Raw genomic sequence first — 25,606 nt, forward strand, 5'->3', positions numbered from 1 at the left:
GGTAGTACAGAGTTCTGGCTAGTCAACTAAGAGACTAAACAGATGTTGCATTTAAATAAGCTGAAGTATTAATTTCAATCCACTATGATTTATATTTGTGAATGGCCTGACATTTGCAGAAATAGTGGGGTTTTTTTTAATAGATAAAATGAGTGGCTCAGCTTATTTGCTGTTGGTTTCCATTCCAATCCTAAAAACAGATTCTCCTTAAACAGATACACAGTAAGTACCCACATGGTATACAGGGTTTAGTGAGAAAGACATATTTGAGTCCTGTGTTACTCTTAAATGGTGCAAATTTAATACAAAATGATGGAAGACAAAATAATTTTATGAAGAAATAATTTTTCTTTTGAAATCAGTTTTTCATCACTGGGGTGATGCAGTATTGATTATAAAATCTAAAAACTCACCCACACACCCTTGCCCATCCTGTGGGTCCTGATACCCCTGGTAACAGAGGCAGCGGTAGGAACCAGGTGTATTTTCACAGAACCCATGACTGCCACATATCGTGCTGTTAACACATTCATCAACATCTGCAAATAAGACATTTTAACATCAGACACAATACAAAGGTAGTTGTAGACAATTACATCTCTACAAGTAGATACAGTTAGTGTATCTGTAGATGTTAAGGGAAACAAACACAAAGGACAAGAAACAAAAATATCACTAGTCACATAATACTCTACAGATAATTAACTTATGAGCATCTATAAGTAAATTTTTCTAGAACAATATAATAATAGCAATGTACATACACGCTTCAGATTTACTCTATTATAACAGCTGCATGCAGACAGACAAACACTGAAACAACAACTTCCTAAATTTAATTTTATGGGCAACATCTTATGCAGGACTGGCAAATTCTAGCCATCTCCCTCTCCACAATATTACAGCTTGATCCAATAAAAATCACCGTAAATAATACAATTCTTGTAAATGGAACTCTCTCTTTTAGTGTTTTCTATGGTGTCCATCATTTTAGTATTAAATAGTAAAAAATATGGACGAAGTTCATGCTTGTGGCAAAGGCCAGCACACTGAGGCCCCAATTCAGCAACGCACATGCTTAACTTTAAAAAATGTATTTAAGTCTCATTGAAATCAATGGAACATAAGCATGTGCTTTTGAGCGCATAAGTGGGACTTAAAGAGTAGCATGGACCTTATGTTGGCCTTCTGCACAGCTGCCAGTAGCAAGGATTTGCAGATCAGGCCTGTAGGCACTAATTCTGTAGATTTATACAAATGAACAGCCTTACTCAGGTGGGTCAAGTTTTTAAAGTGCAGAAGTATTATCAGAATTTAGGTCTTAGCATGTAGCTCCTATTTTTGGGTTGTTGCCCTCCCTAGTGAGCATCCTAGAGTACTGTGCTGAGTAAGTCTGCTCTTCTGACTGACTCAATTGCCACATCAGCCTATAAGGAGGTTGCTTGTGGCAGAGAGCAGTCTGTTGTCATAAGTATATTATGAGTACTGTGAATATATTATTTTAATCTCCATTCAAAATAAGACCTAAAACCAAAGTCCTGACCACTTGTGGTCATTAAAAATCTCATGGCATGTTTTTCAGGAGTAAGAATGTTAACCCCAGTATCCTGGCTAAATCCCAGTTTGGATTATTACATTCTGCCATCTTAAATCACCCCTGCAATTTCAAATGGAGAAGTTATTTCTGCATTCCATTTCTAAAAGCTATTGTAAATGTTGAGTAGTGATACTGTCCACTGTGAGACACCTTCAGTGTTCTGCTGCTGAGGTGGCTAAACTTCAGTGATGAAAGAAGTGATTCTTTTTACTTTATAAAATGTGCCAAGATTAGGCTGTAGCTGTATGTGAAATTAGTTGTGCACATTAAAACATACAGAAACTGAGAAAAAAGTAAATTACAGAAGGATTCCAAGAAAAAAAAACCCTGGGAATGGAATTCAACATCTCATTCCTGACCAACCTCATACTGATGGCACCTATATTCATTCTCGCTATCTACACTAAAGGCCTTACATATTCATTCGACTGGAAAGTTGACAGAACAGAACTTTGAACCACCCCAAAGAAGAGAACTCTTTGGACAGATAAGCATTTCCACAACGTTATTCTTTGGTAAATCCCAGGAAGGAAAGAATGGAGACATTCAAGTGCAGCTCTGTCTACCTCTCCCAGTGTTCGGAGATGTCAATAACACTTCATCATTTACAGTACCAAAGGCCTAAAAGAATCAGGAAAGATATGCCTTGTTCATCTCCCGAAAGAGATCATTGATCAATGATATCAGTGAAATCTCTTAAAAATACCCAGATCTAAAGTCCAATTGAAAGGGGTCAAGGAAATCTAAGGTCTCTGAATCACTTGGTCACTGCCCCTCAACGGCTGCCTAAATTTTGGCAGCCTTTCACTCATAGGTGCCGACTTCCTCTCTGCCCCATGGGTGCTCGATCTCCCCCACCCCTGACCCCACCCCTGCCCCACCCTCACCCCATCCCAATCCCACCCCCTTCCCCAAAGTCCCCGCCCCTGCCCTGCCTCTTTACCGCCTCCTCCCCCGAGCACGCCACATCCCCACTCCTTCCGTTCCCTCCCAGAAAGTCCTAAGTGCCACGAAACAGCTGTTAGGCAGCGGGCAGGAAGTGCTGGGAGGGGGAGGAGCGGGGAGGCCATGCTCAGGGAAGGAGTAGGGGGTGGGGGCAGGGGGAGCTTGGCTGCCGATGGGTGTGGAGCACCCACTAATTTTTCCCCAGGGGTGCTCCAGCCCCGCAGCAACACAGAGTCGGTGCCTATGCTTTCACTGCCTGCCAATGGCAGCAGTACTACCCAGAATCTCTGCAGTGCTACAGGCTATGATTCTACCCAACACACCCATCCCACTCATAGCCCCACTCCCATCCCTGTGCAGAGTCTTGTGAAGGAGTACTTGGAGAACAGCCTTTGGTTGTCTACTTCAGATGGTGTTCTAAAGGAATTTTCCCTCAGCTGGATCAAGGTCCTTCAGAGCCCCTCTATGCTGTTTTGGCCTCTTTACATGGCATAAAGGGACTGGAGCAGGGGGGAGAGTCTCCTCATAGACTTCTAAGGCCAGAAGGGATTACTCTGATCATCTAGTCCAGGGGTCGGCAGCCTTTCAGAAGTGGCGTGCCAAGTCTTCATTTAAACACTCTGATTTAAGGCTTCGCGTGCCAGTCATACATTTTAACGTTTTTAGAAGGTCTCTCTGTAAGTCTATAATATATAACCAAACTACTGTTATATGTAAAGTAAATAAGGTTTTAAAAATGTTTAAGAAGCTTCATTTAAAATTAAATTAAGCAGAGCCCCCTGAACTGGTGGCCAGGAACTGGGAAGTGAGAGTGACACTGAAAATCAGCTCGTGTGCTGCCTTTGGCACACATGCCATAGGTTGCCTACCGCTGATCTAGTCTGAAATCCTTTATAACATAGGTCAGAACTTCACCTGCATGACGCTCAATACATTGTGGTGGAACTAGAACGTATCTTTTAGAAAGTAACCTAATCTTGTTTTAAAGACTCCAAGTGGTGGAGAATTTACCACTTTCTCTCCTAAGCTGTTCTGTTTAATTATCCTCTCTATTAATGTATATACAACTTATGTAAAAATCTGTAAAATATATACGTACGTTAATGTAAAATTTCTAACATTGCTCTGAAATTTAGAAATACTTTTCTTGTTATATTGTATTTGGTGTAATTTTTTCACTTGTAGCTTGGATTGCCACAAGAGCATTTTACTATTAAAAGTAACATTACTTGGAAGCATGTGATAATAAGACTTTATCAGTGGTTAGTCAATAGATGATTGATTTTTGCCAATACATGTTTTTAATATAATTCTTTTTATCTTGATTTATTAAACAGATCAAGGAAAAATATTGCAGTAATTAATCTTGAAAATGGTTATTTGTCTTTGGTAAAGAATACTATCATTAATACATCTATCTCACAGGAATTGAATGTGATAATAGGAATGGGCTATCAAAAAATTGGTTATTGAACTGTTCAACATCACAACAAAAATATCAGTAAAATTAACAGAGCAGTAAGAGTAGCCAATACATGTGTCTGTATTATAGTGTTAAAGAAACATGATCAAGGTTGAGAGGTCAAAAATGTGTCTTGCATTCCAAATACTTCCAGCTCCTAACCAATCACCATAACCATAGGACAATTATTAAATGTACTACGAGAGACCCAGGATACATGCACTTTTCTGACTGTCTCTTCTTGCTACTGAGAATAAGATCTTCATATTTTATCTGTTAACCTCATATTGTGGTTTGCAGAGTTTTGTACATGTGGCCACAGAAAAAGGTTACGATCTTGCACTCTTTATTCAGACAAAACTTCCATTCAGGTCAAATGAGAATTCTGTCTGAGTAAGGAATATAGGATTGAGAGCCTAGTGTATAAGACAATACAAAGCAATGCATTGCATACATTTCCAGCGGCCAGTTACAATTTAATAACAGGGATTCCTGAGCCACAGAACACAGTTATCCTATTAAAAGTTTACACAGAGAAGACAAGAACTAGGGATTTAAAATTATATAAATTACAGTATCCTTTTCTCTTAATAGCTATATATTAAAGAAAACAGACGGGAAAGGATCATATAAGTCTGTTCTCAAAAGGTAAAGTGAGGTCATTGACTAAAAAGCAGCAGAAACAAAATCCCTCATTGCAACAAGTGTCCTAATTAAATATATAACACATCCACAGAGGATGATTTTGTTTTTAAAAGTACACAGTCTGAACATGACTGACTCATACAGTGAGTGACTGGGAACCTACAGAGAGGGTCCAAGCTCCAAATATTTTTCCTTGTCTAGACAGCTCACTCAAAGGCCTCCTGTTTTACAGCCGGAAAGGGCATTTGTTGTTTTAATCACCCTGTAAAGCATCTGGCTTGTAATGGGCAAACATCTTGCTACATGGAGACAAAAGTGGGGGAACATAAGTAACTAAGATACCATACGTCTATACAATTAAAATGTAGCTTTGTAATTATTATATATTTCAAAATCCAATGCCAGTTCTGCATTCCTTAATCAAAACTCCTACTGATCTGAAATCAGTAGGAGCTTTACCTGAGCAATAAGTGCAGGACTGAGTCCCTGAATAACTAAGATCTTTAAAAGGAATGCCTCAAATCAGCAAAACATTTAAGCATATACTTAAGACTATACCTATTCAGCAACGCACTCGAGTCCAAATTAAGGGAAACGTTGCTTTCAGGAAAGCACCTAAAGATGTGATTAAATTTAGGTATCTGCTTAAATCGCACTGAATTCTATTCCGATTGTAAGTTTTCCAGGGCAGGGACTGCTTCCTTCTTCATGTTTGTACAGTACAGTGCCTAGCACAAAAGAGCCTCAATATTGGCTGAGGCCTCTAGGTACTTCCATAATACTCCTAGTACATCACAATAATAGTAATGATGAGGGGGCAGTTAGAATAACTCGGATTTTGAATATAGTGTTTAGATGGCCACATGAAGTATTGCTAGGTGGCTATTTCATGTGGTCAGGGTGATGTGCATCTCTGGCTTAAGGAAGAGGTTTCTCTGTTTTCCATTCACGTTCTGGGTCACTGCTTTAGCCTCAGGGTCAGGGTGGATACATTATGGCTAGGACCCTAATCTGTCTACTTCAGCACATGTGACAGGGCAGCTGAACCTGGCTAGAAAACTATTAAGTGTTCACCAAAAAGGTGGCCCATTTTGGAAAGTGCCATGAATTTATTCTGGGTTTACTTTTGACAGGTCAAGGATGGAGTTTCCGACTTCATGGCAGAATATTATTTAAGTTGAGGTCTAGTGTGTCTGTGATGATGGCCTTTGCACACTGCATTGGAGGAATTCACTTGCACATTTAGTGGACCATACCCGTGGCCCCAGAGGAGTGCCAGAGTTCCTGCTCCTCCTTCCCCAAACCTCCTCCTCTTCCCAGCAAGGGCCCAGTTAAGGTTGTGATGTGTGGTCTGTGGTGAACAATGGCTATGCAAGTAGTAAGGTGTCTGGATGGAGGGGTAGAAATTATGTATTTTTAATCACGTAACTTCTCATTTCCCCAATGTTGAGGTTTGTGGTAGGTATTTTGTGTGTACAATAGCCTTAACTGATACACAATATAGTGGGTTTTGTGTATGAATTTCCATTTTTTTTTGTTTTAGAAAGATCTATTCTTCACAGAAGTCCCCTGACAGCTCAGAGGGATGACAGATACCAAGTGGAGTAGGGAAGGAGCAGAGAGGGTGGGGAGCTCTGGTGGGCTGAAAGATACAGACATGTTATGGTAGCACTTAGAGGTGTTGGGAGCTACTACGTGCGAGTTGGTTCTTGGCACAGAGAGGGGAGATGCAGGGGAGAGGAAGGGGGTTCCCAAAAGAGGCACTGGGGTGGCGCTGGGGACAGAATTGAGAGTTGCCAGGACCAGAGGAGAGGCTTAGGTATCAGGGAAGGGCTGCTGCTTAGCATTGAGGATGTTGCCATGACTTATTGCTGCCGAAGCTGGCCAACAGTTGGCTACGGAAGAACCTTTACAAGAATCTCAACAAGCTCAATGGAAAGCTAATGAGTCCCCCAATGTTACTTCCAAGAGTCTCCTTATTAGGTAACTCTGTCAAGCCTGATCACCAGATTCAGCTCCTGGGAAGGGCGCAGTGATGGAATACCATAGCTACTACAAAGGTTTGATTTACTCCTCGGAAGAGGGTAGAGTCTACACAGCTGTACAGTTTACTTTGGCCAATAGCCATAAAGACTCAAGACCAGGATTAAACCACACAAGCTCCTTAATCATCTTACGTTGTTGTTTTTAACTTTCCAGAAAACATCTGAACTTGTAAGAAAACAACCCAGAGAGATGGAAAATCATCTTTCCACATTACTAAAGGCAGCTAAATCCAGCAAAATGTCCTTAGTCCCTACTCCGATGATATAAACAGCTATTCTCATTCACTTATCTAGAAGTAAAATTCACAACGGCAACTAGTGTGAAGAACAGTAGCTTCCACAGCTGAAAGCCACATCCTCTCACAGTACCTGGAATGTTATAGGTTGTTTGTTTTTTTTTTAATTTTATGTTAAATTGAATTCTGAAAATTATGGACATACAAAAACCAGAACTGAACTGATTGGGGTCTGCTTGAAAGTTTTTTTCAGCCTTAGATCTTCACATTTTTATTATTTTTTAAAATTAAAATGATAGCATACAGCAGCCAATTATAAATGAAAAGAATTATTACTGCCTCAGGAGACTATAAGCAGCCTTGCTTAGTCAAGTTATTAAAGTACATTTCCCAGTGTCAAATATACTGCCTGATCTGCATCCCATATACACCACCAGTTACCTGTGAAGCAAGGTTAATGGGTTTTGCACTTTTTATTTTACTCTCCATTGTTTATAAATATATTTAGATGACTGGATATAAATCTTCTTCTGATTTCATCCCTTTCTATTTGGTTAAAAATCTGTCTCTCTTTTTGTTTGTAATTAAGATTAACGTTGTACACATAACCATCGTCATGAATGATGCCACCCCATCTCTGGAAATAGTGCTGGTTAATTAACTGGCACAGACCCAGCCAGACTGCCTCATTGTTTTTGTGGGACCCCTAAAACTAGTAGCTACTGCTTCTGTTTAGTTGAGGTTGTTGTTTAATTCAGGCATTTCCTAACTTTTTGAGTGTTTGACTTTGCAACCTTGATAATGTTCCTTTAACATACAGTTTTGTTTTGTTCTTGTGGTATAGAGTGTTTAGTTTAAACTATAGTGTTCTTGTTTAGAAACTGAAGACATTTAACCCTTTCCCTGCTAAACACTGGATGGAATCTATACATCCTGATCAATTTTACATGAATAATTTTAGCAGTCTGGATTCTGGGAGAACTTTGAAGAAGTATTCTCATTGTTTGAGATCATAAAAATGCATCCCACCCCCAGAACTCTTCAGATCCACTGTCTCTTCTCTACTTGACAAGGCTATTCTAATGGCAGGAAAAGCATGGCTCTTTCAGTTCATGCTAATATTAATTACTGAGCACTGACAAGATGGTTGGTGCCATACCAGTTCTAAATATTTGACTCATCTCTTCATGGTAGTACAGCAATATCCCATTGCCAACATCATATTTGGCTTTATTAGCTATTACTACAGCAGGTATATTATATGCTAGACAAAAATTATTTCAATTTCTCCCCCGGTATATCTTTCACAAGGTGGGAGGAATGAATACAGTAACCAAGCAGGAGATCTCCACATGCCTTCTCCACTGTAGAGATGGTCTTTGTACCAGCCCTGAGTAGACTGATGGGGTGAGGTTTATAGAGGTGGCACCGTGCGTAAATAAGCTTACATGGATTAATTGGCCTCCAACACTAACATCTGGAGTGGAGAAGCTGGTTGGGTGTCTGAAGTCCATCTCCTCTAGTTTCCAACACAAAGCTGCTTATAACTCTATCCAGTGTTTCTGCTATTTGTGCATTCTCTAGAACTGCTTCTCAAGATGCCTGCTGGTTTTTTTGTGTTTTTTTGTTTGTTTGCATTGTTTAATTTTGGTTTTATTCCTCTTGAATCGTTGTTATATGTTTCACAGTATTTCTGGACTGAACAGTTCATGTATCTATATGAATGCCCATTCTTAATCTGGTTGGTGGAACTTTTACTTTTTGCCTTGTTGATGGCAAAAATCATGTTTTCTGTGTATTATGGATCATAAATCTCTTTTTTAAAATTCGCCCTAAGGACAGTAGAGCAGCACCACGGGCAAATGTGTGCTTTCAATCAGCAACAGAACACTTTCTTATGTTGGAGCCAAACAAAAACCCCAAGTGCACCTCATCTGCAAACTTTCCATGCCTGTGGTTGAGGTTTCTCACCATTGTTATTACTGGAACTGTTTTTACTACCATTTATGAAAAAGATCTACATATGTGTGTGTATGTGCGTGCATGTCAGAAGGGGGAGGGAGAAAAAGAGGGGGATGTACGAGTTTGGTTTAAAATTGAAAATTCTAATTTGAAGAACTATTTATTTGTAGCTCTGAAAAGAAATTTAAAAATGTCTAAAACACTAAGACAGGATTTTAAAATAGCTTCATGCAAACAGAAATTAACCATGATTTCCAATTTGATTTATTTCTACTGCAGGAATATTTTCTCCATGTCTGTATTTTTAAACATATCACAAACAGGGTTTTATTGTTTCAAATAGAGCAATCAGAACATTAAGAAATTAAGTTAAGGTTTTACTGCTAAAAGATTGGAGAAGCCCTAAATTAAAGGTGCCTAAACTTTGTAGCAATAATGGTCACACTTAAAACTTGCCAAGAGTCTGAATATCCCCTCTAATTTATGTGCATTTTGTGACCAATTTTCTCCTTCCACCCCCACCATGGGATTTTAAAATAAAGGAAACATTTTCCAGCTATGAATACTTTTCCCAGTTTACAGCTGTGTGTCTTCTTGCTTCTCCCTCACCTTTTTCCATTTCTTTATTCTATTCCAGGGGTCGGCAACCTTCGGCACGCGTGCCAAATGTAGCACGAGAGCCGATTTTTGATGGCACGTGGCACAGGCTGAGCCGCTCAGCCTGCTGCCGCTCTGGGGTTCCCGCTGCTGGCCCCTTGCCAGCCAGGGTCCCACCGCCGGTCCCACTCAGCACCCGCTGCTGGCCTAGGTGAAGGAACCCCAGGCTGGCAGCAGGCTGAGACCCCAGTTGGCAGGAGCTGGCGGTGGAAACCCCAGAGCGGTGGCGGGCTGAGCTGCTCAGTCGCTGCTCTGGGGTTCCGGCTACTGGCCCCTTGCCAGCCGGGGTCTCCCCCTGCCGCAGCCCCACTCACCTTGCGCATGTCCCCTGCCAGACAGGGTCCAGGCCTCCGGCCCTGCTCAGCCCTACCAGCTGCCAGCTCCACTCACCTCAGCTGCCGATCTGAGGTTCCAGCCGCTGACCTCCTGCCAGCCAGGGTCTCAATCGCCAGCCTTGTTCAGCCTGGTTTCTGGCCTGGAGTCCCAGCAGGCCACCCTGGGCTCTGCTTCTAGCCTTGGATCAGTGCTCTGCAGCCTCCCCGCTGTGGCCCACTGTTCCCAGCCTGGGACAGAGAAGGTTGCACACAAGGCAAGAGGGGGTGCAGCTCAGCAGCCCCATCTTAAAATTGCTTCTATCACACCACACTGCGTTTGAACTTGTGCCTGCCGTCTATCGCCATTTTTTTCCCTCACTGAGAGTTGAAGGGAACATTTGACAAAATGGCAGCTCCTAAGAAAGCAAAGCTAGATGTCCGATCATTTCAGCCTGCTTGGACAGATGCACTTAGATTTATTGAAAAGAAGGACTGTGCTATTTGTGCTTTCTGTTATGAAAGTGTTGTTTGTCGCACATCAAATGTTCGACGACATTTTGAAGCGAAGCACGAGAAAACCTTCCTTGACGAAGCAGACAAGACTGAATCATTCAAAAAGGCAGTAGCAGCCTTTGAGAAGCAAAGCAGTGTTTTTAAAAGCTTAAGTAAAAATCAAGCTACAGAAGGAAGTTACAAGATTGCATAGTGCATTGCAAAAAACGGAAAGCCGTTTACAGATGGGGAATATATAAAAAGTTTTTCTCAGCAGTTCAGAGATTTTGTTCAATGATTTGCCAAATAAAGATACAATCATATCTAGAATAAAAGAACTGCCCATCTCTGCCAGAACAGTTGAGAGACGCATAAGTGAAATGGCAGAAAACATTAAGGAAAAGCAGACGACTGCATTGAAAGACACAGCAGTGTTTAGTGTTGCAGTTGATGAGAGCGTGGATATAAACGACATGCCACATTTGACAGTTGTTGCAAGATATTGTGCTTCCGATGAAATCCAAGAGGAACTTTGTTGTCTAGAAGCCCTGCATGGCACAACAAAGGGGGAAGATACACTGGAAAGTTTTGTAAGCCATTTTGAAGAATGAGGCGTTGACATCAGAAAAATGTTTTGTGAGACAACAGATGGTGCTCCTGCCATGGTCGGAAAACAGAAGAGATTTGTAAAGTTACTTGAAGATCGAATTGGCCGCCCGACAGTCAAATTTCACTGTATCATCCATCAGAGCTTAATAATGTGATGAATACAGTGGTGTGATTGTGAATTTCCTTGTTGCTCGATCTGCTTTGACTCACAGACAATTTCAAGCACTGCTAGAAGAGATGCACAGTGCTTATAATGACATCCCACTTCACAGCAACATTCGGTGGCTAAGTCGTGGTGAGGTTTTGGTGCACTTTGTAAACTGTTTTGATGCAATCAAGGCCTTTTTGTCGGAAAAAGAACAAAACTACCCTGAACTGGATGACGACAAATGGCTATGTAAGCTCATGTTTCTAACTGATATCATTGCTCACCTAAACGAACTCAACCTCTGTCTCCAGGGTGCAGGGCAAACAGTTCTGGATCTTTATGAAGCCTGGAAAGCATTTGTTGTGAAACTAGCAGTTTTTTCCAGGGATATTCAAACTTCTACTTTCCGCTACTTCCAACTCATAAAAGAGCTATCGACACGTTGCACTGTCAATGTCGATGAGATTGGAAAGTACATGCAAGAACTGGAATCAGAATTTTCTGACAGATTTCAAGATTTCCAGCGATCTGGCCCAATGCTTTCTTTGCTAATTAAACCTGAAAAGTTCAACAAGAGAGCCTTGGATTTGTCTGTATTTCAGTGGATGGGTGTTGAAGATTTTGAAATGCAACTCATTCAGTTAAAAAGCTCAGAATTGTGGACATCAAAGTTGGAGATCTGCAGAGTGCACTTGAAGCTACCAGAGAGATCGTGGGGCCTCTATTCTGACCTGCTGGACATCCCTGCCAGTGAAATGTAACTGTTTGAAGAAAATTGCGTTTGCAATGCTTTCAACATTTGGATCCACATACCTGTGTGAACAGGTATTTTCACACATGAAATCTGTCCTCTGTCCCTCGCGGAGCCGGTTAACAAGTGATCACTCAGAAGCCTGTGTGCAGCTTAAAGTATCCAAATACATGCCAGACATTGGAAAACTCATCAAGGAAAAGCAAGGGCAAGGATCACACTAAACTGATAAGATCTGCATTTTAATTTAATTTTAAATAAAGCTTCTGAAACATTTTGAAAACCTTGTTTACTTTACATATAACAGTAGTTTGGTTATATATTATAGACTTATAGAGAGACCTTCTAAAAACGTTAAAATGTATTACCGGCACACGAAGCCTTAAATTAGAGTGTTTAAATGAAGACTCAGCACACCACTTCTGAAAGGCTGCCGACCCCTGTTCTATTCGCTCTCTCTCCTTCCATCTCTCTCTTTCCTTTTTCAGTTAAATCCCCCACACACTGCAGTTTAATTTATTAAATATTATAAAGCATTAAGGTTGCACAGTTAGTCACCAAAAGACAAGAAAAGCAGAAGTTAAGTTTCTAACATTCACTCAGTCTTGCTGCTTGTTCTGTACATGTCATACTATACATTTTATGACATGAACAGTAATATTAAACTACATGTTTACCAGAAAAACAAGAATATAAAACACCATATACTTTATGCAAGGTTGCTATATTAATGTTGGTTTTGGAATCTTAGAGCCAAATTGTGACCACCTTATTTACCCAACTAGTTTTATACAATCAATGTGATCACTTACATGAGTAGGAATCTGGCCTTTAATTTTTGCATTTCTTAACTTCTTGTGACTGACTATGCACATTCAATATTGCATTAGCATAGCATTTAATATTTAGTTCTCTAGATTCTCTTTAAAAAATTTAACAGCTTTAGGTGCTTCAAATGAGGAAGAAGACACCTTTTCTGTTGTTTGAAATGTTTTTAGCAACATAAGCACTTAAACTACATGAAATCCTTTTTGTGGCATATGGTTACAGGGTGAAATTCACTTTGGTATCACTATTCATCTCACCTTCACATGTTTGGCCATCTGTAGAAACTGAAAAGCCTTGCTCACAAATGCAATGGAAAGAACCATCTGTATTTAGGCATTCCCCATGTGGCAAACAGAGTTCAGATCCTTCACATTCATTGATATCTGGAAAACACAGACCAGAGTTGTAAAATGTTTTAAACTCCTCTCTCTAATATTACTTTTGCAGTTGATTCCAATGTGCATTAGTGTTTGGCATATTGCCACAACTTATTTACATTGGTTAATGATGGCCAGTAAAACTGTCAAAATGTATATGAGGAATGCTGATACCTGTTAGCAGAAGTGTGCTTCAGTTGCCATACATGATACGTTTTCAGCCATGGGTGAAAGTGCTAAATCAGTAAGAGTATGTTTACTAAAGTAAAGGGTCACATTTTCTGTGGTGCTCAACAGAAGTTTGGCAGAGAGGGAGGGGCTGCCAGGAAGCCAGTAATTACACCACTCTGACCCCAAGCACAGGTTAGAGCAGCATTTGGAACTAACTTCCACCAGCTAAGCTGATTCTAAGGGCCAATATGTCAGCTAAGCACAGCCAGAGAGTAAGTACATTCTGGTCTAGCCATGCTCCCTTCACTTGACTCCCAAAGCGGCTAAGTGGAGGATGGGGAGTGGTGCAGGGGCTAGCTACATCAGCTCTGCAGTAGCTGACGACTCCCTTGTGTCAGGAGGAGAATTCTCAGATGGCCCAATCTGACTGTTTTCTGGCCCCTCTGTGCTGCTAAAGTGGCCCAGAATGCAGCCGAGCTTTTGGTACAAGGTCTTGACAGCAGAGTTTGGAAGATTACATTGTTTCCAATAAGCTGATTTTCTACACACTACAGCCAAAAAGCATCTTTAGAATTTGGGCATGTTCTCAAGATGTCGGTGCGTACAGAGCAGTCAAGCACTGCTCAGTTTTCACAAGTAAAGATATTTTTTCTCCCTGCCCTGCAAACTCAACCTGGAATTAGAAAAACCAACTCTTTATTCTTTCTGGATCACGCATCATCAACGATAAAAATTTCTGCAGCCAGAACTTAGTCAATAATTCTGTTGATGATGCGTGAGCCAGAATAGAAATCAGCTCAACGTTCTGGAGCAGTGTTTCTCAACCCATAGCCCACGGGCTGCTTGCAGCCCAATCAACAAGCATCTGCAACCCATGTGACATCCTCAGGGCCAGACAGGTAGTATAAATACTCTTGTGTGGGTGCAGGCAACATAACATATAGAAAGCTGTATATGCGGCCCACAATGTAAATAGGTTGAGAACCCCTGTTCTAGAGTCTCACTGGTTGTGGAGCATAACTAGAGGTAAAAAGTAGTAATACATATTTTAGTCAGCAAAGTAATCAGATGGCTAAATACATATAAGGATCGAGTCTGTTGATTAAGAAGTTGCCATTTTTACATAGTCACTTTTCAGACTATAAATATACTTTTAGATTTTGCTCTACAAAACACTCAAAAACATTCAGGTATGTCACCCAAATAAGCTTTTTCATTGCCCTCCGCTGGACTCACTCCAATTTGTCCACATCCCTTCTGTAGTGGGGGGACCAAAACTGGATGCAATAATCCAGGTGGGGCCTCACCAGTGTCAAATAGAGGGGAATAATCACTTTCCTCAATCTGCTGGCAATGCTCTTACTAATACAACCCAATATGCCACTGGCCTTCTTGGCAACAAGGGCATACTGCTGATTCATATACAGCTTCTCGTTCACTGTAAACCCCAGGTCATTTTCTGCAGAACTGCTGCTTAACCAGTTCGTCCCCAGCCTGTAGCAATGCATGGGATTCTTCCTTCCTAAGTGCAGGACACTGCACTTGTCCTTGTTGAACTTCACCAGATTTCTTTTGGCCCAATCCTCCAATTTGTCAAGGTCACTCTGGACCCTATTCCTACCCTCCAGCGTATCTACCTCTCCCCCCCATTTTAGTGTCATCTACAAACTTGCTGAGGGTGCAATTAATCCCATCATCCAGATCATTAATAAAGACCTAGTCTCTCGAATATCCTATGACCAACATGGCTACAGTTACAGTTTTGCTTAGACTCTGGCCACCTTTACAGCCAAATGTAGTCCATAGACACAAGCAATACTTATGCTTAATTATATATATAGCACAAACAAGGAGGAGTCCTTGTGGCACCTCAGAGACTAACAAATTTATTTAGGCATAAGCTTTCATGGGCTATAACCCACTTCATCAGATGCATGAAGTAAAAAAAAGTAGGCATCTGACAAAGTGGGTTATAGTCCATGAAAGCTTATGCCCAAATACATTTGTTAGTCGCTAAGGTGCCACAAGGACTCGTCCTTGTTTTTGCTGATACAAACTAACACGGCTACCCTCTGAAATAAATAGCACAGTCATTTCACGTGTCACTACAATTACATATTGCACAAATTATAGAAGTGTCTTTAGACACAGAGTTAGCCTATCTCCTAATCCATGGGCATAACACACTAAAACCAATGTTCAATATACCATTCAATATCTACAAGTACATTGTTGTCTCCAAATATAAGATATTCACAACCCAAATATGAACTTCCTAAAGCTCTTATGAAAAAGAAATGAGTAAGGTAAAATGAACTATTACTAGTGGTAAGGTACAGTATCTTTGGAAAGTAAATTGTCCCTAGTTATAGGCTGGGGATGTCTTAAAGCTGTTAGAAAAAATCTTGGAAACCAAAATAAATGCTTCCAAAGGGAACAAAGTGAAAATGGAAGGTTAATAGTGTTATGGGGCAGAGTTAAGGTTTTTTTGAGTGATCTTAAATGTATATTTGCATACTTTCAAATGTTTTGGAGTGTTTTCACTAAGTGGCACTTAATCTTTGACTATCAAGACTTTCAAACATTTATGTTCTTTGAGGAAAAAAAATTTCAATAGCATTCTATCTGAAGGGATAAATCCTTTCAGCCTCAATTGCTGGCTAATAATTGTTTTGCTTGTGAATATTTATTGTCTCTGTCAAGTAGAACTATTAATTATAACAAGATACAAAATAAATATACCTAATTGTGTAGTCTTATTTTTCATTTATTTTCCTGTTGTATTTTTAAAATCTTGTACTTAACAGATCTACAACATTGATACAAATGGTATAAAATGATTTGTTGTAATTTTCAGCACAACCTGTGCTATCAAAATGAATCTCTCTCAGGACTTGGGAAGACACAACTCCTCTAATCCTATGTTAGTTTATAAAGAATTCCTACCTCATGATATGAAGGCTGAGACTATGCCTGTTGGAACAGTTTTTCAGTGTATAGGGAAGCCCCCCTGTGGCACAGCAGATGATTGTTTATAGTAAGAAGAGAATGATAAGAAGGTGCTTGTAATCCTGTTGATTTAGGATTCTCTTTTATACTATAATTTATAACATTCATCAGATATCTTAACCGAATCAGACTATACCTTGACATCCCCTGTTGGCCATTTGCTGGAAGCCATCTGGACAAGTACACTCATAAGAACCTTCAGTATTAATGCAGTTTCCTCTAAGGCAAATATCACTGTCTTGAAGGCATTCATTAATGTCTGAAATCAAACCATTGCCAAAAAATTAGACAATTTCAAAAACGAATAAACTTTTAAAAGTGACATATTTAATACTGGTATATCAACTTGAGGTAACAGCTTATATTTACTATATTTAAATAAAAACAATTTTTAAATGTAGCAAGAATGCCCACACAATGTTGATTGTAATGCTGACTGAGACAACTTCCTCCCTCTAGACGCAAGAGACAATTATACAAAATTCCCCCCCATTTCCATGTGAACTGTGGGGCTATTGCACTACAAGCAATTTCAATGGCTTAGAAACCTAAAGCAGGTGCACATTTAGAAAACACGAACTCCACAGTGATGCAAATATAGATTCTGATGTACATGAAACACAAACACTATGATGCTTCTACAACATTAGTTCCATGACATACAAACAATACAAACTAATCTACTGTCATTCAATAAGATGCTGTAGTCTCACTCAAAGCAGTTTTTATAAATGAACGCTGCCCAGGTTATGTAATCTGTTCCACATGGATGTGTAGGATTTTTATGCTTTCTCCATAAATTGTACAAACTATGTTGCCTGGTTACCTTTTGTAAATTGAGTTGCATTCACACTTTGGTACTTTCTGAACCTGTTTGTTTTGGACACTACTGGGCCACCACGTAAACTTTTATAAACTGGTAATAATATTAAGAATTCACACTCAGGTCCACATTGTCTGCTAGTATAATTCAACATAGCTCCACTGAAGTCAATACAGCTATATCGATTTACACTAGTGGACTGATCCAAAGCCCTTGAAGTCATTGGAAAGACTTCCATTGAATTAAACAGGCTTTGGAATAAGGTCTCACCTGAGAATCAGGGCCTCAACCACTGTGAAATTAATATGATGGTAGCAGCTGAAATGATACACTGATAAATGCAAGGAAGCAATAAATCAGCTATTTTGTTATAGGATGATATGAAGAAGTGATTATAGCCAAAATGCTTACATTACATGGATACTATATTTCACTACTGCAAAGGAAGCCGTTTAATGTTTTATGATTGTGCCTCACTAGTTTTAGGGGAAAACAGAAAGTAAAAGAAGATAAAGTAGAAAAAAACAGTACATAGGCTACAGGAAGATAGGATTTTCTTTGATACACAAAATAAACAGCTTTATGTGATGGATTTTTATTATTCTGACCTTTTATGCATGACTTTTTAGCAGACCAAAATGATGCCGCCTTTTCCATTTGGACGTGAACCCAATAAAAGAACATAAGGCTCTTTCTGATCTTTGGATTTAATCTTTTTTTTTTTTTTTAAGAGCTTTCTTGCATATGTGAAAGTTCTTATTTCAGATAAAATTGCACTTAATGATGATGACGTTATGTGAACTCTTGATAAACATATTTGATTTCACATGAATGTGTTTTATATTTATAGCATATTTTCAACTGAAAAATTGATGGTTTATTTAAATGGTAATTAACTTTGACTGAGAGCAAGTGAAAAAATTAACTCCCTTGCACTGAATAAATGCCAAACCCCACAAAAAGATAATGTTTTCTGCCAAATTCATTCAAAGTGAAATTTTATTAATCCTAACATACTACACAAACCCCACTTCTTCTATTGTAACTGTTCATAGTTCCTATGATCAGAATGCCAGAACCCAAGAAATAGAGCTTTTTTTCTTTGATTTCTTAAAACATTAGATTCTATGAATTGCAAGAGAAGCTGGCATCCTAGTCTGTGAAGGGAAGATCCTATGACTACCTACCTGGGCTACTCTTGCCCCACCAACAGAGGTACTGAATCATTGTGGAGACGGTATCTTCCTTTTTCTCTGCATGTCTTATTTGATTCTAGCCCCTAAACAGAATTTCCCAGAGCTCCTTCATGTGAAATCTTGTTCTATACATGAGATTTAACAATCTAGGAGTTGTATGTGAAGACGCATTGGGAAGACTCTGGCCCTCCTTGTGTCTGTGTCTACTCCAAAGTGAAACCATCTAAGATAACCCGGAACAACTGTTCTTGAAGCCTGGAGAGAGCCCCCTTGGGCTGAAGGTTTTCTTGAGATGAAGCTCATATAAGAATGTCAAGAAGCAATGAGAATAAGCAAGGACAGAGAATATACCTGAATTAATTATTGTATTAGTTTGCTAATATCCGGCCCGAAATCTTATTTGGGATATCACCAAAAGATAAGAAGATCATTTTCTACAGCACAGCATATCTTCGGAGATTTTGCTGTGTATTTTTTATTTATTCTGTTTTGTACGATTGTTGTGCAAATTGCACTTCTGAGACAGAGCAGGCTGCTGAGCTCCAGAAGGATTCACCTCTGAGGAAGGGCAGGTAGCGTTTACACTGCTTTCCTCCCCAGGGGTACTACCACTGGGCTCCACAGGAGCTAAGCTAGGCCACCCTGCCAGTGCTTCTGTCTAGGGTTGTGGTGGTTGGCTGCAGTCCCCCAAGACAGCCACAGAAGCAGCTGTAACCCAGACAGCCCCCCAGGTGGATTTTCCATGATGGCAGAAGCATTTGTAACCAGGGATGAATACTGTTTTAGAATTTGAGCAAGGGGGAGATTTCCTTACTCAAAAGAAACAATCAAATTATTCTCCTCACCTTCCTGTTGGAGCCATAGGTGCAGGTGACAGGAATTCTGTGTGTGAGAATACATGAGATATGTGGTGGTATAGATAGAGACCATCAATCAGATAGTAAAGAACTGAGAAGAGGAGGAGAAAAACATCTTCCTTTTCCATCCTCAGAAGTGGTTGTGCCTACGGTTGGAATACTCAGGATCTCATGGAAAAAATCCACAAGTGGTTTTAAGTCACATACATACCTTCACATTGGTCTCCCATAGATGATAATGTGTAACCTTGGCTACACATACATCTGAAAGACCCATCTGTGTTTCTGCAATTCCCATTTGTACAGAGATGATGTTGCTGGCATTCATCTATATCTATGAATGAAAAGAAAATGTGTATCTAAAAAAGAAAATAGCAATGCCATGCTTCTGAAAATGCCTGTTTTGAAGCACAAGGTATCCACATCCCACTCAAACAAAACTGAAGAGTCAAAAGAAAATCACTTTTCTTTTGGTTTGGTTTACTAACGAATAGGTAAGTTCAAAATAGTATTAGATGAAACCTCAGCCTAAGACTTCTCCTCAGACTTGGCTTCATTTAGAGTTCTCTCTCTCAATACCCATTTGTCCTTCATGTGCGCGCGCGCACACACACACACACACACGCTTTGCCTGAAGGCTTCTTCCACCTCCCATATAGCTGGCTGAGGTAATGAGCCAGCTGGCCCATTGTGTCAGCAAAACACAGAAAACAATTTCCAACAGAATCACCACCTTCTAACAAGGTGTGATTTTCAAGCAAACACTGGCAGGCTGTTATACTGTCAAATTTTACATAAAGATTAGATTTTCTTATTTAAACAGTTGCTCTATCTTAGAATTAATCCTGCAACTATGATGAATCAAATGTCTCTCTTTGCTACTATAGCCACTGCTAATCCCTCAGTGTTTAGAGTGATCTCTTCAGTTCTCACAAACTTAAGTGGGGTCAGCGCAGGTCAACATTTGGATTCGGATAGGATACTCCAAATTGGATAGGACTCTGCAGGAAGTGGTATTGCTGATTCAGAAGGTAGCACATGTTTCTATGAGTCAGTAACGAACCATTACCACATAGGGATGTTAGGGAGCCATGTGTTATTGGAACAGTGTGGTCTTTAATGCTTGCTTAACTAGGAAAAAAGGTGTTTTTAAAAAACTGCATTAGCTAACAAGTTTTAATTTGGTGGTGTTTAAAAATGTTTTAGCACCTACTATTGACAAGCTTTAACATCTTTAAAAAGATGTTAGCTGGTTGTGGTCCACCCTAGGGGTGGGGGATCAAAATTGGTTTTGATTAAACAGAGATATACCCATTTCATATCTGCCAACAGCAATGTGATGTGCATGGATAGACCACTGTGAAACGATGTGGTGGATTCTCCATCATTTTCAGTCTTTGAATCAAGACTGGATGCTCCTCTAAAAGATATGGTATAGCTTGAAAAGAAATGATGGACTTGATGCAGAAATTACTGGAGTGAGGTTCTTTGGACTGTGTTATACAGGAGGTCAGATGAAATAAACATAATGTCCCTTTGGCTTTAACATTTATGAACCTCCATTGACTTAACTGACTGGCTAGTGTCTAGACACATGCACCACATTGCAGGATCAGGTCCTTATTTTAGAGGTGTGCATTTCAGGAAAGGCCAACTTTCCATGTATGCCTAGCTTGGTAAATGTGTTTTTCCATAAAAGGTTCTGAGGACATAGTCTAGCTTTGCCTAAATATTTCCTCTAAACTCTGTCTTGCCTCCTGAGCCACTCCTCCAAGCCCCTCAATCTCCCCCTAAAATTTGTTTAAATTTGACAGGAAATCTGAAATAAATTATCATTAATAAGTATTATTCCTTTTACAATGGTACCACCAAGTAGTCCCATTGTCCTAGGTATTGTATAAATGTGTAATAAAAAGATGATTGAAGGACAGATCCCCAGGTTACTCCTGCTTCCACAGCAAGTCCCTAAAACATCTACATGAGTTTATTTGTATTTGTTAGACTATTAGATTGATACTCTTAGATATCATAATATTTTATAATATATGTTACAAACTATACAGAATGCACAGCAAGGCCAAGTTAGCACAGAAACTTTAGCTCTTGAATTTTCTGACTTGTTTAAGTTTTAACTATGCAGGATTTACATTGCACATTTTGTTGTTTTGCATTAATAGTTATTTTGTAAAGCATTTGGGGTCCTACTGGATGCAAAATGCTATAGAATCATTAGATGAATTATTCTGAGTTTTAGCCACATTCCTACCTTCACACTGGTCCCCTGCTGCGGATAGTTTATAACCTTGACTACAAGTACATCTGAAAGATCCCTCGATGTTTTCACAATGTCCATTTGTACAGAGATTGCCATGTTGACATTCATCTATATCTGTGAATACAAAGAAAGCATGAATATATATATGCATTAGTTCCTATCTACATGGGCTTTCAAATAGAATGGTATTTAAATTGTATGTGAACATGGATCCAATTAAACTGGGTCCTGACATGATTTGGCCAAGCCATTGTGGACCAGCTAAAGGTTGTCCAAATCATACTTAAAAAAAAATCTAATCCAGTATAGATTAACACAAAAAGTGTTCTAAACACATGGATCTAAAATTTCTTGATCCCTGAACTGTATTCTAGCCTAGGCTGGTGAACAGTTTCAAAGCACAGTTCTACCATGAGTTAGCTATGTCCACACTATCCTTCCTTATCTACACTAATCTTTTTTCCCCTTAATTTGCTCATTGTTGCTTACACTGGTGCAGCTTGAGTGCAGATCAGGTGTCCACAGGTGCTGGCATTTTTACTCCTGTATTCTACAGATTTACTCCTAGCAAGCACAGACAACACTGCTAAAAATGCTAGCAGTTGCCAGTGTCTTGCAAATACTAGCACTCCCCCCATTGCTATTGTGGGAAACATTCAGGAAAAAAGTCAGAACTTATTCTACCCAAACATGTGGAGTGGAATTGGGTGGCTGAAACTTTCAACTGTTTGTTAATACCCAACCTGTCCCAATGACAATTTTTGAAGAAATATTTGACACAGTAGGTAGCAACATTATTGCCAAAAATAGTACCATACAACTAAAAAGAAAATGTAGAAGACATGATGAATATATTGATTTCAACTGGAAAATGATAGCTAGAGATAGATATTATATTGCTGATGCTGTTGAAATTTTGAAAGAACTCCAGAAAACACTGCAGAAAGAGAGAACTAAAGACTAGTTTAAATTGCAGGCAGTGGAGAAACAGATGGAGCAAGCACTTACTCCACTCTGTTATATATCACACAATGTTCTCAATCCAATTACAAAATTAGGTGTCTAAATACAAATACAAATGATGGGGTTGGCACTGTGACTTGGGCATCTGCTAATCATTCATCAACCCTGCCCACCATAATACATTTCAGGAAACGAGGAGAATCGTTAAAAAAATACTTTTGCTGCAGGAATTATTAGTAAAGTGAACAACTGTACTACGGGGAATGCTGGCTATGTAGATATAGAATTCACAGCAGTGATAAACCAGTTTTTCTCCTTCAGTAGCCTGTAGTGTAGAAAGTGTAGTAAGTGTAGAGAGAACATTTTACAGGCCTGGGATTAATTTATTCTAAGTTAGAAAACTCATTTGGTGTAAAGAAAGCAGGAAAATCAATGGAAAAATCCAGGTGGCATGTGACAGTTTCTCAATGCTGCTTCTGTCATTTATTCAATCATTTTACTGAAATTTGCTTCAACTTTATAATAAAAATCAATAGTTTGTAAACTAATCACATCAGCAATTTTTATTTCAATGTACAATAGATTTTTTAAAATATGGAAACAAAAAGATTAAAATTGGTTATTAGAATCAAGGTTTTTTTAAATTAACAATTGATTCAAATTGCATTTATTTAAATCAATCCACCCAGGCTCCAGGACTGATTATAATAATTCCCAGACCTTGTATCAATGAGATGAGTGTGGTAATATCTTTTATTGGACCGAATTCTGTTGGTGAAAGACACAAGCTTTCAAGTTTACACCAGGTATCTCTATGTTGCAATTAGACCCAGTGGCTGGCCTGTGCTAGCTGATTCAAACTTGCAGAGCTAAGCTGCAGCCAGAGCTCTGCAACCCTCCCATCTCACAGGGTCCTAGAGCCCGGGCTCCAGCCCAAGCCCAAACATCTACACCACAATTAAACAGCCTTTTAGTCCGAGCCCCACAAGCCTGAGTCAGCTGGCATGGGCCAATTGCAGGTTACCACAGAGCTCTCCTTCATGTCTGGGAAAGGTAACCAGAGTGTCACAGCTAAATACAACATGGAACAGATTTTGAATGAACATATATTGCAAGAGACCATTCTTGCAAGGTAACTTGGCCAGGTAACACCTCTACAGTCATAGGACAAAGGAGGATAAGTGGGTTACCGATTGCTGTAATGAGCCATAAATCCAGTGTCTTTATTAAGCCCATGATTTTTGGTATTTTGCAGAGTTATGAATTTAACTTTCCAGGCTCATCTTTTGAAGGTGTTGTGCAGATTTCCTTTGAGGATGAGATGTGATTTTCAATTTCAGCCCATATGTTTTTTATTTCGACGTCCCTATCCCACACAGTTCCTAATGCCGTATACATGTAAACCTACCTACATTTAAAATGAAATAATATGCTTACCTTCATAAAACAGGGGAGGATATAATTTGTACTGTTAAAGAGCACTGGGACTGTTGGAATTTGTTTCCTAAGGGATCAATTAAAAGGAGTGCAGGAATGGAGAACAAGAATAGGGGAAAGAACTACAGAATGCTGACTTGCAGAGGGAAACTACAGAATGGCAAGGAAGGTTCATCAAGAATCTGACCAATGGGCTGAGTGCAGAAGGGACTCTCAAGTTTGCCTAGAAATACCTTCTCAGAGTAGGATGGATTTTTGCCCTATTGTTTAAAGGGCACTTTATTATAAAGCTACAGAGTTGAGTTAAGAAGGAAAAATCTGTCCCCATTAGACCTACTAAAGTTCATGTGGATAATTTTGAATGGAATTCAAGTCCAGGATAAGCAGAAAATGAAGACTGATCATATCATGAAAAGTGTGGATGAACTGCCTTGGTTATATGTGGTTTAGAATTTTACATGAAACAAGAGAAAAGGAAAGAGTACTTTGCATGCCTTTAATAAAAGATTATATATGACTTCAGTAATTCAAAACAGAGATTTATTGCTTGGAGCAAGCAGTTAAGTTTGTGACCCTGGGCTGAGTAATGCAGTGATTTAACATTTCTGCTTGCACTTCTAATAATCTAGCTGGCAAAATGAAAAATGTAAGTGATGTAATTCTGGGACTGCACTAGAATATTGGTATTTTGAACTGGATTATCTCTGTAAAGCTATTTCTGCGGCGGTATAAAAATCAAGCCTAATGTTGGAAAATATGCACTCTTCCTAGACCACCTTTGAAGCTGTATATTCAACTGTACTATATATAAAAAAGGCAACTTTTTACTTCTGAATAAATGGAAATCTGTGTTGCAGAAAGAGTCCCAAATCATTGCACAAAGTACAGTGTGTATGCAGATATGTACACGCACGCGCGCGCGCACACACAAATCACTTCCCTCACAACTGAAATGCAATCGTGCTTCAATTAATCCAGCAGGGGGTACTCTCAGATCCAGAAGACAAGTAGCACTGTACAATTATTACACAACACCTCTGACTGCCCTTTGCTATCAGTTTCAGAAACTGATGTCAATGTCCTTGAAAAAAGAAAGGCAAACAACTGGGAAAAAAACAGTAATAGAGATTGTGAAAAATCTATCCGTAAAACCTGAGCTAAAAATGATCCTTATTGAATGGCAGTGAAACTGTTAGAGGTGTGCTGAATGGTTTGCTGGAAATACTGATAATTAAGAGATATTGTCAGTGTGCTTTGTGAACCAGTATCTGAATTTTCTTCAACAGCACGCCATTCACACTGAAGTATTATAGCAATCTCAAGTTTTTCCACTTGCTTACTAACCTTAACAATGGCATTCTAGCATATCACTAGTTTAAAAATCTCTTAAATTTTAAAATTACGTATTTTCATATTTCTAAAATTCCACTTTTACATCTCATGATACTTACATCCTAAATTTAATTTTCATTGCTCTATAGTGAGGAAAACTTGGCTGACTCCCTTTCTCTCCAAGACCAGAAATCATTTTGAAATATTACCTACCTTCAGTTTCTATTTCAGTAACAATAGGAGGCCTTTTTGGCACATTTCCATTAACACCACAGTCTCTCAAAACACAAATAGAACAATATTTAGGATACAAACACTACAGAACATACCATGGCACTGTCCATTCCAGCCTCTGAATCCATCTGTGCAAGGAACACATTGGTAAGAGCCAGGACCATTAATGCATTGTTCATCTGGACAAATACTTTGGGTCAGGCATTCGTCAATATCTTTAAAAATAAGAAAATCTAGGTCA

The 25,606-nt window shown here is 39.3% G+C and overlaps 1 protein-coding gene and 1 long non-coding RNA gene across 9 annotated transcripts in view; one reads left to right on the forward strand and one right to left on the reverse strand.

Moving 5' to 3' along the window:
• LTBP1 (latent transforming growth factor beta binding protein 1) overlaps positions 1 to 25,606 on the reverse strand; it is a 336,620-nt gene that overhangs the window by 78,797 nt on the left and 232,217 nt on the right. For 7 of the 8 annotated variants that reach the window (XM_039530237.1, XM_039530238.1, XM_039530241.1 and 4 more), the window contains 6 exons: positions 25,461 to 25,580; positions 21,391 to 21,513; positions 19,336 to 19,458; positions 16,385 to 16,507; positions 12,949 to 13,074; positions 414 to 539 (listed from right to left, as the gene is read on the reverse strand). In XM_039530237.1, the coding sequence (XP_039386171.1) occupies positions 414 to 539; positions 12,949 to 13,074; positions 16,385 to 16,507; positions 19,336 to 19,458; positions 21,391 to 21,513; positions 25,461 to 25,580 (741 nt within the window). The remainder of the gene's footprint in view (positions 1 to 413; positions 540 to 12,948; positions 13,075 to 16,384; positions 16,508 to 19,335; positions 19,459 to 21,390; positions 21,514 to 25,460; positions 25,581 to 25,606) is intronic. The other variant, XM_039530240.1, reaches the window with a different exon arrangement.
• Positions 1 to 25,606, forward strand: part of LOC120400915 — a 76,177-nt gene that overhangs the window by 27,989 nt on the left and 22,582 nt on the right. Inside the window, exon 2 of the long non-coding RNA XR_005596158.1 lies at positions 18,194 to 18,286. This is a non-coding gene — a long non-coding RNA (uncharacterized LOC120400915). The remainder of the gene's footprint in view (positions 1 to 18,193; positions 18,287 to 25,606) is intronic.

The sequence above is a fragment of the Mauremys reevesii genome, linkage group 3 (assembly GCF_016161935.1).
Source record: "Mauremys reevesii isolate NIE-2019 linkage group 3, ASM1616193v1, whole genome shotgun sequence".
NCBI lineage: Eukaryota > Metazoa > Chordata > Testudines > Geoemydidae > Mauremys > Mauremys reevesii.